We start from the raw sequence: 13,362 nt of genomic DNA on the forward strand, positions 1-13,362 counted from the left end.
CCCAGCGAGAGCTTAAGTTTTCTACTAAATAGCTTAGTGGGTAAGTCCTTGAAACCTCTCTACCAAACCTAAAAGGTCAGGGCAGATGTACTGTACTTATAATATCTGAGTCCCTTTAAGCTTAAGTTATCCCCAGTGTAAAGGGATTTCGATATGGAACGATAATTTGTGCCATAATATTAGGGTATAAAGAAGAAAACAAACTGAAATAATTCAAGGAAGAAAACTGACGCAGAGATAAAAGAGGAACTAAATTAAGAAACCGATATTTATGGAAAGAATTAACATAAATAGTTTTATAGCAAAAAGACCTCTAGACAAATATGCTGCAGTCACAATGAAACCTGACATAATTTGATATATAGTTTACGGTAACCTCAGGGGAAAATCTAACTGAATTTATTTACATGCCTCAAACTCATAACAATAAGAGATCAAGATCAAACTTAACCGTCTCAAAACGCCCAACATAAAATAGGGACTCTATCTTAAATAAGCAATGGAATTTTGATACTATTTTCCTCTTGAAAATCCAGGTTGTCAAAACCAGGGAAGGGGAAGTATCTATAAAATCACTTACCTTAACAGGTGGTCTGGTTTAGTCTTCAGGTGCTAGATTAGCATGCATTAGGGGCTGAAGTAAACCAAGTGTACGAGAATTAAAAATTAAATTATCTAGCCTACAGGAAAGTGCAAGAAAACAAACGAAAAGAATAAAAGCTCCAGGAATCAGCGAAAGAATGGAAATAGTAATAAGGAATACTGTAGGAAAATCTAAACGCAGGGGAATAAGGTTGTGAGGAATAATGTTATGAAATGGTGCGTAAAACCAGAATATTTGAAAAATTAATTTTAATTAGTAGGATTTGGCAGGGATTAGTCATCCTGTGTTTGTCGGTGGCGTTTCATGTTTAGCATATAGCTTGAAAATTTGAAAAGAAGTCAAAGAACCAGGGTTTTACGTTTTAACTGAGGGGCTGTTACAAAGGAATAACCTTTCCAAATCTACGACTGCTCTTTTGAACTTCAAGGCAAAGGGCAGCCTGTTACTCCTACGCCTACTAGTTACTACTACTACTACTACTACTTCTAGTCACTAGGCAAATTTTAGATACTAATTTTAAGAACGCTGCGACCTACGCTAACTCGAAAAAGGTCAGTATATCGAATTTATTCTCTTAATGGAGATTTTATTTAAGGACGACGCTATCTTAGAGACTCCAAGGGCCTCTCCCATTCCCCCCAAAAATACAAAACGATAAATAGGATTAAAAACTTAGCTGCGTACAAGCCTGTACGAAGAGTTAGGTTTTACATAAAAATAACTTATAATGTGGTAAATTTACTTGAAAATAACAAATAATGCGACAGACTACTTTGATTCCTAGCCAATATATCAGCCATTGCCATTTATTTCTTTTGTTTGTCCATCATCATCAACAGTTTCCGCCACGGTCAAGCCTGTAATGACCCAAGTGGGAAACGGGTGTGTGTTTTTGGGCGTTTAAGGTTATATTGGGAAATTTTGACTTAAATTCCAGCCTTATTGTCATGGATATTGATACATGGAGAGACAGTAGCCTAGCCTAAATATCTCGATATGGTAGCAGTCAGTATTTCATAGGTTATGCTTTTTTGGGTAATTATAGGGTCTTATTTTATAAGTTGCCAATACACGATATGAAATTGTAACCTACATTATTTAAAAGAGCTCTATATCAAATTACAATTTATAAGGTATGACAATACCCGCTCCATAACTAATACGGCAAAATTGTAACCAGTAAACACCCCTATTTTATGTGGTATTACTTTATATTGGCAACTTATAAAATTTTACCAATTATAGATAACACTTATTGATAACATTTTTTGACAGAACAATAAAGAAGTTGTATGTAATGCAATATAGCCCATGTAGGCTATGTGGGATAATTTGATAAATTTATAGATAGCCTCTCTCAAGAAATTTATTGTCTTTTGTGTCAGTTGTTGTGTTCATCCATAAAGGGTTGTTTGTACTAGATAGGCTATGCCGTCCTGCAGGGCCTTTCTGTAGAAACTCCGCTTCTTGTAGTACGGATGCCAAGGAGATGTGAACAGAAAAAATAAAGCACCCCAGTATGGAGAACTGATATGAATCTAAAAAAGTTTCATTGTGGCAGTTATAACAAGGAATGTAACATGGATGCACCCTAACCTAACCTAGGGTACCAAGTCCAGTAATCCTACAGTTTAGGGGTCCAGATTCATTGCATTACTTAAAATCAAGCTCAGCTCACAGATTTATCAAATATTTATTGAATCATGAAAAATAATGGAAAAATGCAGTTTATTTGCATACAGAAGCAGAGGTTGTAAAAAACAAAGGGAATAAAGGATGAACATAAATAAACAAAAGCATGTCTTTAGGGATACGGGCCCTTAGAATCTTGAGAAAATTGTAAATCTCTACTTCTGTGAGCAGATAAACTGCTCATTTTTTAGCAAATATACTTCAGTTTGCAGATCTGTTGAAAGAAGAAATTGAAAATAGAAAAGAAAACATTTAAACACTCACAAGGGAGTGTTGAATTTGGACCCCTAAACTGCAGGATTACCCCAAGTCCTTATTTTGATGGGGGTTTGGAAGAGGTGGACCAAGCAGACACACAACCTAGCCAGGTTGGAGTTTCGTAAATGTCAGAGGGTAGAATAGCCTACAGTGATTCATCTTAACCTAACCTAACCTTAACTTACTTAGGTAGGGCACTGAGTCCCAACTAGGGGAAGAAGTGAACTCCCATTGTAACCTCACCTTGATCACCCTAAATCACTCAAGTTTGCCATCAACCCTTCTTACATAGAAGGTAGCCATTGTTAAACAGAAAACTGCTGTGAAAAGTAAGAAGAGCCATAAAACATCATCATAATACTTATATAAACAGAAGAATTTTTTAAGTTTAATTGGTTTGAATCAGCAGATATTTAGTATGTATAAGAAAAAATTAATAAGATTTTCCTTTCCCAATTTTATATTGCATACATGTATTTATTGTCTGTACAGTATTGTAAGTTTTTGAACCCTGTTGAGTATTTGTATTAGCTTCCCAAGCCCCTATATAATAATTATGGCAGGACTCCAGTATGAAACTGGATTTTTAAGGGTGATAGAAAACCAGAAATGAGTGAATTGCAAGATAAGAAATAAAAAAAAGACATGGTTCATGTCTGTAATCGCCATCAGTTGCACGGTACATCATAAAGAATAAAGATGTCACAAGGATGAGATGCATCCCAACCTTACCTTCTCTACCTAAACTAAGGCCCCTGGATCTTACCAGACCACAGGCTTTGCTTCTCTCTGTTCATCCCACCAAACCTAAATTGTTGTGAGTCTGAGTAAATTACAGGGATGCCTCCTAACCTTACTTTCCAGAACTTAATCTTAACCTAACCTGACTGGAAGGGGTAAGTGTCTCAAACAATAGCCTGAACTTTTATACACATTACTGAAAACATAATTGAGTAGATAAAAAAAAGATAAAGGATGAATCAGGTGAGAAATGTGGAGATATGATTAGTAAACACTGCTGCTATCAAGGTGATCATGGGAGAACAACTTTGAGTCTTTAAGGAGTCCCACAGAAAAGTGAAGGGGGTTGTGACAGCTTCACCTTTGCCAGATAAAATCGTATATACAGTACAAAAATTCACATTACGAATGATGAAAGTGCTGATAAAAAGTGTGATAAATTCAAGCAACTCAAGTTGTAAGATTGTACATTTTGCAGTCTCTTTTTTTATATATTTTTAATTTTTACTATTGTTTTTCAGAATGATATATAAATGGTGCCTGGCTTACGTTTTCATCTTCATGTTCTGCGTTGCTCATGGAGGGGAAGACTTCATAGATAACGAAGAGGATGATGATTTAGATTTCTACCTTGGTAAACTTTATGAAGAAAAGGAAGATGATATTGATCTTCACGATATGCTTAACTACCCAGGGAAGAAAGAACAGGCAGGGGCAAAGAAAGATGTAAAGCGTCCCATTATCTTTGAAGAAAATCTCAATAAGCTTGATGAAGGTAACTTGTGTTAAAACTGTTATTTTGAACTATTTACAGTAATCTGCTTATCTCTCACTAATGACTTAAACTCCTCTGATTGTTTCAGCTGTGCTTGGCATTAAGGGAAATATCTGTGTCTTAAGATTTATAGTTGTAGGTCTGTAACATAAAGTCTTATACAAGGTATAGTACATGAAAAGGTTGTATCCATGAGGCTACAAGTTATGCTTCTTCAACATGCAGTTTCAACAGTGTAAGTTCTGAACTTAATGTATATACTGTAAAACTGCTACAGGTGTCTCTTAACTTCTTGAACATTGACAACATTTCTTGAGCTTTTGAACTTTCACTTGTTTGTTTGATTCTTTTCCAGAAACTTGTAGTTTTGATAAAATGAGGTGGAGTGAAGAATCTCAGAAACTTTCGAAGTGCCTAGAACAACTGAATATTTTAGAGAGAGATATTGATGTAAGTTTTACTTTTGTTTGTTTGTTTGTCTGCATTAGGAAGGTTGAGTAAAAAGTTAACATGCATATTTTGATGAAGTTCTGTAAAAAATACTTTTAAAGAGAAGGTGAAGTTTTGTAAAAAAAAAAAAAAAACTTTTTAAGAAACCTTCTCTAGATCATTACTGAATAGGGGGTTAGTGCCATCACTGCACCTCAGGCGGTGCATTAGGCAGTATTAAAGGTGGCTTGTAACATTCCCTTGATACCTAGTTGTGGCCACTGTTTAGCCTTTTACTCTTCCAGTTCCACCTTAGGTCTTTGCACTTCATCTTCTGTATTTTCTAGATCCCTTCAATTTGCTGTCCAACCACTCCAATCTCTTCACTGTCTTAAGCACTGTATAGCTGAAATTGCCCCAGTGTTTGGCTTGACAGTTTAAATTCCATAAATGAGTCAATTAATCTAGATCATTAACTTTTGGAGGAAATTAATCAGAGATCAGTGTAAGATAATTGACGGTTGGGCTATGTGAAAACTAAGGAAAGTATTTTGAGGAAACTGAGTTACAACATTCTTTAGATGTCCTCATGGAGGCAGACATGGGGAAATCATTTTAAGGGAAAAGTGAAGGTGAAAAGGCTGTCAGCAGGTTTGTGTGATAACTAATTAGATTTTGTAGAAAGTGTGAAAATTTTAACAAAACTTTCTCAAGATGGATAATTTTGGGAAAAAATGATTGAGGTTAATAATATCCTTACTTTCTGCCATGACAGTGCTTTGTTATTTTTGATGTATTCTAAGTTCTAAGTTATTTATTTTCTCATGCATGATTTTTTCATGTATTTACTCATACTAACTACAGTCATATAACACAGTAGTAGTCTCAGTAGGATTAGAGTTGTAGTTCAGTTACTATGTGATGGAGATGAAGCAATTAAACACCATATACTGTATAGGCATACAGGGATATAGTGAGTGATTCAGGGAGCCCTGGTATTTCAAGTCATCTGATAGCAGTACCTGCAGTAGATGCTGTAAGATAATCACAGAAATCATGATTGATAAGTTGGGACTACTTGTAGTGTTCCAGATACATACCTTGCCAGGTGGAAATGTTCTTGGAATGCACTACAGTAAACCCCCGTTTTTTCGTTCTCATGATTCGCTGATTTCTCTGTGGAACAAGTATGCAGTACATATTATTCACGGAAAATTTGCCCATTTGTGGTATCTTTCACTGAGAAATATTTACTAATTACTGTATTTTCAATCATTTTCATGACTAAATACACTTTTTGTGATAAAACTATTAAAATACTCAGGTATAAGCATTTTTAGATTTTTTTTTTTGTGTTTGAATTATCAAAATAGGCAGCTCTAAGTGTTTTAGAGGTGTTTTAAGTATTCACTGATTTTAGCTATTCACAGTGGGGTGTGATACGCATCCCTCGCAAATACAGGGGAGTTTACTGTATACAGTGAACCCTCGCTACTTTGCGGTTCGACTATCGCGGATTCACGACTTCGTGGATTTTTTCCATTACGTATGTATATTATAAGAGAAAATATATAGCGGATTTTCAGGAAATTTAAAAAATAGTCGCGATATATGAAGACCCAAGTATTTCATTAATTCCATTAATAATTATTAATATCTGCTAGTACTGTTGGTTCATTGCATTATGACATATAATTCAGTACAAAATGAAATTAAACAAAAAGAGAATGTGATCATACGATAATTCATTATAGTACTAGTAAAATTAAACTGAACATGAAACGCTAATCAGATGCAGTCTGACATTGTCATATTTGAATGGTGTAAGGCTGCTGATGGCTACATATATACTAATTATAAAATACAAATGTAATGAATGTGCATCTTTTCCATGAATCTTTTGTACTGCATCCAATAATATTGTTTGTTGCAAAAATCACATCTCGAATAAACCTATACTACTACAACAAAAAAGCATAAAATAGCGTAAAGTATATTTGAATTTGAAACTAGCATGTAAGATGGGCTGTGATTGGTTCCATTGGTGACAGATGACGAATCAGCTCCCAAGTTTTGTAATCTCGCCTGTGATTGGTGTTTTGACCGTTTCTCCGACCCGCAGCAGCTTCCCTTGTCTCTGACCCGCAGCATCTTCTCGCGGCCACTTCGTTTCCCACTCTCTCGGTAGATAGATGCTGTTTACATTACCAGTGCTGTGCGTGACAGTGTGTGTTTGAAGTTGAACTTTTTTTTTAACTTTGTTTAACTCCTACAATGGCTCCCAAGCGTTCTGCTTCTGCTAAGGCTGGTACTGAGCCTAAACGCCAACGGAAAATGATGACGATTGCTGAGAAGGTGACACTTCTCGATATGTTGAAGGAAGGGGAGAAGTTACGTGGCCGTGGCCCACCATTTTGGAGTGAACGAATCCACCGTTCGCTACATTAAGAAGGATGAGGCGAAGATTAGGAAGACGGCTGCCATCACCTTTAGCAAGTCAGCAAAGCGAGTTATTACGGCTCGTAATAAAACGATCGTCCGTATGGAAGGTGCTTTGTCAATCTGGATTGCCGACTGCGGAAGAAGAAAATAGCCTTGATACGAACACCATCCGAACCAAGGCTTTGAGGTTGTATGAGAATTTCGCGGCAAAGGAACCTCAAGATGATGGCGACCACGCTGAAGAAGAAGAGGAAGATGACTAAGATGATGTAGATGAACCTCAAGCAGGGACATCCACTGATTCCCAGCCTCAGACACGACGTTTTACCGCCAGCAAAGGATGGTTCGCCAAGTTTCAGAAACGCTTCGGCCTGAAAAGCGTTTCCTTGCATGGCGAGCTGCTTCCGCTGACACGGTCACTGCTGAAACTTACGCGAATGAGACGTTCAAGAATATTTTCGCTGAAGGTGGATACAAGCCCAACAAGTCTTTAATATGGACGAGACGGGTTTGTTTTGGAAGAGAATGCCATCGCGAACTTTCCTGTTCAAAGAAGAAGCCAAAGCCTCTGGCTTTAAAGCATTCAAAGATCGTGTTACCCTCGTGATGTGTGGCAATGCTGCGGGATTTTGCTAAAGCCAGGGCTTATTTATAAGTCGAAAAACCCTCGTGCTTTGAAAAATAAAAATAAGAATCTCCTTCCCTTGTATTGGATGCATAATCCAAAAGCATGGATTACAAAGATGCTGACCTCCAACTGGTTCCACCAGTGTTTTATCCCACAAGTCAGTAAATATCTCTTAGAGAAGGGCTTGCCATTTAAGATCCTTCTCCTGTTGGATAACGCTGGTGGACACGCGACTGATCTTTTCGCATGAGGGCATTCAGGTTGAGTTCCTGCCACCCAACACAACGCCCTTAATTCAACCGATGGACCAGGGGTTATCAGGGCGTTCAAGGCCCTCTACACGAAGAATACCTTGGCGGACCTCATTGCGTGTGTGTGGATGCCGCCCAAGAAGATGAGGATGAAACATTCAATTTGAAGGCGTACTGGCGGCAGTACACAATTGCCACGTGCCTTCAGAACATCCAGAAGGCACTGCAAGAAATGAAACCTGCTACCGTTAACGCGAGCTGGAGGAAGTTGTGGTCGAGATTGTTTACGACGACGAGGATTTACGCCTGCCGAGATTCAACACTCTGCAGTACGGAAATCTGTGCAGTTGGCTGCGATAATTGGAGGTGACGGGTTTGGCGACATGGCGACGGAAGACGTTGGCGAGTTGTTGGACTGCCATTCCCAGCCGCTAACTGACGCAGACCTCGAAGACCTGACAAAATCAGCCAGTGAGGAAGAAAATGAACCACAGGAAGAGACCCAAGAAGTTGTCGAAGAAACAGGCTTAACATTAGAACGGCTTGCCAAGCTCTGCAACCTAGCGAAGGAGCTGAAAGAATTGTCACAAGAATGGGACGAGGATATGGTTCGTTCTCTGCAGTTCTGCAACAAAATCGATGAAGACATGACTCCCTACAGGATGCTCTTCGATCGAAAAAAGAAGCAGCGGCAGCAACTTCCGATCACAATGTTCTTCCAGCCTCGCAAAAAAGAGCCAGTTCCTCCTGCTACTATGCCTTCGGAAGAAATTGAAGAAGTGTCCCAGGAAGAAGTTGAAGAGGTGTCCCAGGAAAAGACACCTCAGTCTGAAGAGACATAAAATACAATCATTGGCTGCACAGTAGAAGACATCATCAGCTTCATCATCATCATTTCTACTGTGCAGCAAATTCATCGCCATCATCATTCAAGTTTTTCTTCAACTTCTTTCATGGTGGGTACAGTAACAATCTTTATTTCTTTATATACTTTAATATTCTAACATTTTAATATTAGTGCCTGTTTTAGATTAGGTACTGTACATGCATTAAGTGTTCTGTACATTAAAGGGTGGTTTGTTAACAGTACATACAGTAGGGCTTTATTGTAACTTCCAACTCTATCGTGGTGAGTAAAATACTGTACAATTGTACAGTACGCACCATAACAATCTTTCTATTTTTTATGTTCACTTACTGTTTTATTGCTTATCATTTGTGCCTGTGTACTGTATGTACGTATTGTAGATATCTGCACATTACTGTAAAGGGTGGTTTGTTAACAGTACTATGTAAAGGGAGGGTTTTAAAAGACTGAATACATGTTAAATAAATACTGTAAATATGGTGTCCCTACTTCGCGGATTTTCAGCTATCGCGGCCAGTTCTGGAACCTATCTACCGCGATAAATGAGGGTTCACTGTATTGTGAATTGATGGGCATGAATTAAAAAAGTAAATTTTTTTCTTAAAAAACCCAGTTGGTGATCCTGTGTTGTTGAAATGCTAATATTTAAGGTAGCACGTACACATAGCTATTGTAAAGTGAAAATCCTGTGTGTCTACATTTCTTTTGTAAGTAGAATTGGAATACTGCATATGTGCTGTGTGTGGGTCAGGGTGACGGCAGTAAATATCTTGTGAGATTAATCTGGCCTTATCTTTTTAGAATTTAACACAGTCTTACCCCTTAACTTGTATCTTGGTTAACTTTGTATACTTTCAGAATAAAAATGAAAATCTGAGAGCTCTGGAGAAGAAATTACTAAAGGAAGGGTCTGTTGACGTAATGGCATTTTACCGACGACTAGTGTATCACTTTTGGAATGTCTTGAAATTGGAGGTTAGTTATCTAGGTGTAAGCTATATTTTAAAAAAGGAGATTTATTTTAATTATCACAGAAACTGTTGTACATCTTTAAAATTAGAAGTCTCCTAAGGATATGAAATTCCATTGTTAATTTCATGGAGTGTTAGATATATAGAGTGTCAAAGATAGAGATAATTGCACTATGTTGATATAGACAAGAATGGTAGCCAGAAAGAGAGCCACTTCTTTTATAATATACTGTACATAACTATAATAAAAGTTGGAAGGAAAACAAAGACATCTGGAAGAAACAAAAATGAGATCATTTCTGTGTATCATTACTGTTTGCAGTAAAGACTAACCTCATACTCTATTGGAGGGTGGGAGATGTATAGTCTTATACAGCTGTACGTTGTTACTAACTTCTAAGTGAAGCATAAGCACTAAGTTATTCAGTGGCCTGACTCAACCCCAAAGTGCATATCAAGGCTTACGGAAATTTAGGGAAATTTAAGAAGCAGATGAAAATCATATTATAAGAGTCCAGTTGCTTTGTACATGTATTCAGTATTATGAATTTGATTAGCCAAAAATTTAAATATTTTTTTTATTATTTCTTTGTTATTCCAGCTAGGAGAGGATGGCTTTTGTAAGTAATGTTTTTCTTTACTTTCATTGGTAATGTTTTGTCCTTTTCATCCAGAAATATTTTATATAATGTAATATTTTCTTTTACATGCAGGATGCTGAGCATATACTCAAAGATCCTGATGAAGCTATGATAAGATTTCTCTCGGTGCATTTCACGAAGGATGACTTGATCACACTACAAGATTTTTTACACAATCAGAATAATATACGACAGGTAACTATTATCTTGAAAGCCATTTTGTTAGAATTTTTTTTAGTTTTTTGCAAAACATTTTATAAATCAGGTCAACTTGGAGAAAACGCATGCAAGTACACATGCAGAACCTCATGGCATAATATGTGTCATCTAGTGAAATTTTATTTTCTCACACATTTCCTATTATTTCATTCTATGACTAAGCCTTTATAATCAGGGTACATAAATAACATTAATCTTCATTTCTAAGTCATAGAAAGCTAAAATTGAAATTTGGAAAAATTTGAATTTTCAGTATGTAGACCTGCAGAAATTTGACTAAATCTTCATTTTCATTGTTGGGTTTGGGTATTAAACCTTCCCAGACTGTGGTATAATCAGGGAGTCATTGAAAATTATAGTTTTTCTTGCTTCTAGCAATTGCTTCCTTTAAAACTAGTCTGTTGCCTTTTTTTGTTGAGGCACTGAGAGAGATTCCTTCGTGACATGTTCTTCTTCAACAGCACTACATGCTGAAGTACCACCAGGCTGTGAAATCTCTCTCTATATGATAGGAGGCTTTCCAGCAGCCCCTTTGAGAAAGGAATTTTTCTCAGGACTGCATAAGAGGTATCTTGTACTCTGGTTATCCATAGTAGGTCTATACATGGGGAAGTGGGTCATCTTGTTTTTCCTCTTTTGGTGAGTGAAAGCCCCTTTCAGTGCTCACAGTTAAAGGCTATTGCTCAACCTTGAGCCAGGTATTCTTTTGAAGGGTATGGACTACATGTCCTCATTTGAACTGTCATGAGGAACCTGGAAGAATCTTTCCCAATCCTGGTTTCAGTAAATGTCTGCCTTCATCAGCTCCCAGCTACTGGAAGTGTTAAACTTCAGTTGGATCAATTACCCTGCTTATAGTTTTCTTGGCTTTCCACAATTAGTTTTAGATACTTGTACTTATCATCTGTTTTCTATATAATACCGAATTACTCAGTTACACATAATGTAGATTAGATTTTGATCGTATTTATATCCTCAGTGTATAAGGTCTATATCATACAGTGTTTGTGTATAAAAAGTAATTTTACTTTTATTGGCTTGATTAGCAAATTGTTCTATGAGTTTTACAAACTTGTTTGTTTACATGCAATTGAAGACAGCAGTACTCCTGATAGACCTCATACATTCTTATTTGTATTTGAATAAATCAAAGGTTATTACAGTATTCATGAATGGTAAAATGCAATTTTGTTTCAGGTTGACGAATTCTTACAAAGTGCCATGAAACTGGAAGAAGTGACAGATGACAGCCAACAATTCAACATCCTTTCATTTGTGGAGAAAGCCATAGCTGTTTTTGAAATTGGAAAGAATGTTGAGGTATTGTAGGCTAATACTGTATCCCATTTTGAACATGTGAGAAACGTTTTCAAGATGGATTCTAATACATCTTAGTCAGTTAAAGTGTAAAGGAAGCGTCTTTTTATCCTAAAACACCGTTTCAAGTGTGAAGGTTTAGTCTTGCTTTGTGTAATCAAATTAACTGTTTTAAGTGCTAACATTTAGTCGTGGATTTTGTTATCACAAAATAGGAATATTTGATATCTGCAACAGTTACTGAAGGTTCTATTAGAATCTTGCATCTCCTTTCAGGTGTGGCTGTATGTTTTATGCATGGGATTTCTAGTTCTCGCTATGTGGGCAATTTATCTTTTTATAAAAGATATTCAACAAGAACTAAGATGGATGAGGGTTATCATGATGATGATTGTTCTTTTGTTCTTCATTTGTTGCATGTGGCATTGGCGACATATGCATAAGGTATGTCACTATACACAACATGGTTGGTAGCCTACTGCTGTTTGTATTTACTAGCTGTATAGTGAACCCCCTGTATTTGCGGTCTCTCGATTCGCGCACTCACCTATTGCAGATTTCTCTGTGGAACGTATATAGGCTACACACTATTCGTGGAAAATTCGCCCATTTCTCTGTATTTTTCACTGAGAAATATTCACTGATTACTGTATTTTCATATAATTTTCATGACTAAATGCACGTTTGGTGATAAAACTATTAAAATACTCAGGTATAAGCATTTTTAGAGGGTTTGTTTGTGTTTAAAGTATCAAAATAGACAGATCTAAGTGCTTTTAGGAGGGTTTTAAGTATTCGCGGATTTTAGCTATTCGTTGGGGGTGTGGTGCACATCCTCCGCGAATACAGGATGTTTACTGTACAAAATTTTTGGCAAATACAGTAAAAAATTATGTTAATGTTTGATGCAATATGGAAAATGAGATTTAACAATGGTATGGAAATTTTTACAGAATTGTATGCTACACTGGTGGTTGCTCATTCAGTTTTAATTATGTAAAGAGACTGTATGATAGTGGCTTGTGCCTTTTACGGGATATCAGATTTTTTCAGGATGTTATTTAAAATTGGACTATTCCAGGTTGCCGAATCGCGACGACATGCCCGGATGATGAAACGAGGGTTTACTGATATTCCTGAAGAGTGCAAACCTGGAGTGCAGGCTGCAAAGTATAGTGCTTGGGAGTGGATAAAAGTTAGAGTGTTTGGGGCCCCAGATGTATGTGAAAAGTAAGAAATCATATTTTTATGTTACAATGTAGAATATTTATATGCCATTACTGTACAAAAACATTAAACACTAATTATAGTGTTTTTCTCATCTTTGATAACTAGTTGGGACCTTACATACAATCATGTGTCTTTGGAACTAGTTAACTTGTGCCATCAATCATTCTACTTTGATCCTTGCTAACTGTGTACCAAACAGCCATACAGATCCAGTGCCAGATCATTGGACCACTTTCAAAAATAAACCTTTTCTAATTTTTTTATTTATTTTTTTTTTTTTTTTGTAAAATATGTAG

General features: G+C 36.7%; 1 protein-coding gene across 3 annotated transcripts in view; it reads left to right on the plus strand.

The window, feature by feature from the left end:
* Positions 1 to 13,362, plus strand: part of LOC136850762 (uncharacterized) — a 48,659-nt gene that overhangs the window by 11,737 nt on the left and 23,560 nt on the right. Inside the window, exons 1-8 of one of the 3 annotated variants that reach the window (XM_067124714.1) lie at positions 968 to 1,155; positions 3,817 to 4,070; positions 4,426 to 4,520; positions 9,547 to 9,663; positions 10,373 to 10,495; positions 11,717 to 11,839; positions 12,113 to 12,280; positions 12,918 to 13,066. In XM_067124714.1, coding sequence (XP_066980815.1) covers positions 3,818 to 4,070; positions 4,426 to 4,520; positions 9,547 to 9,663; positions 10,373 to 10,495; positions 11,717 to 11,839; positions 12,113 to 12,280; positions 12,918 to 13,066 — 1,028 coding nt within the window. In that variant the 5' untranslated portion in view covers positions 968 to 1,155; position 3,817. Of the gene's footprint in view, positions 1 to 967; positions 1,156 to 3,816; positions 4,071 to 4,425; positions 4,521 to 9,546; positions 9,664 to 10,372; positions 10,496 to 11,716; positions 11,840 to 12,112; positions 12,281 to 12,917; positions 13,067 to 13,362 lie in introns of those variants that run through there. The other 2 variants (XM_067124715.1, XM_067124716.1) reach the window with 2 other exon arrangements.

The sequence above is a fragment of the Macrobrachium rosenbergii genome, chromosome 22 (genome assembly GCF_040412425.1).
Source record: "Macrobrachium rosenbergii isolate ZJJX-2024 chromosome 22, ASM4041242v1, whole genome shotgun sequence".
Lineage (NCBI taxonomy): Eukaryota > Metazoa > Arthropoda > Malacostraca > Decapoda > Palaemonidae > Macrobrachium > Macrobrachium rosenbergii.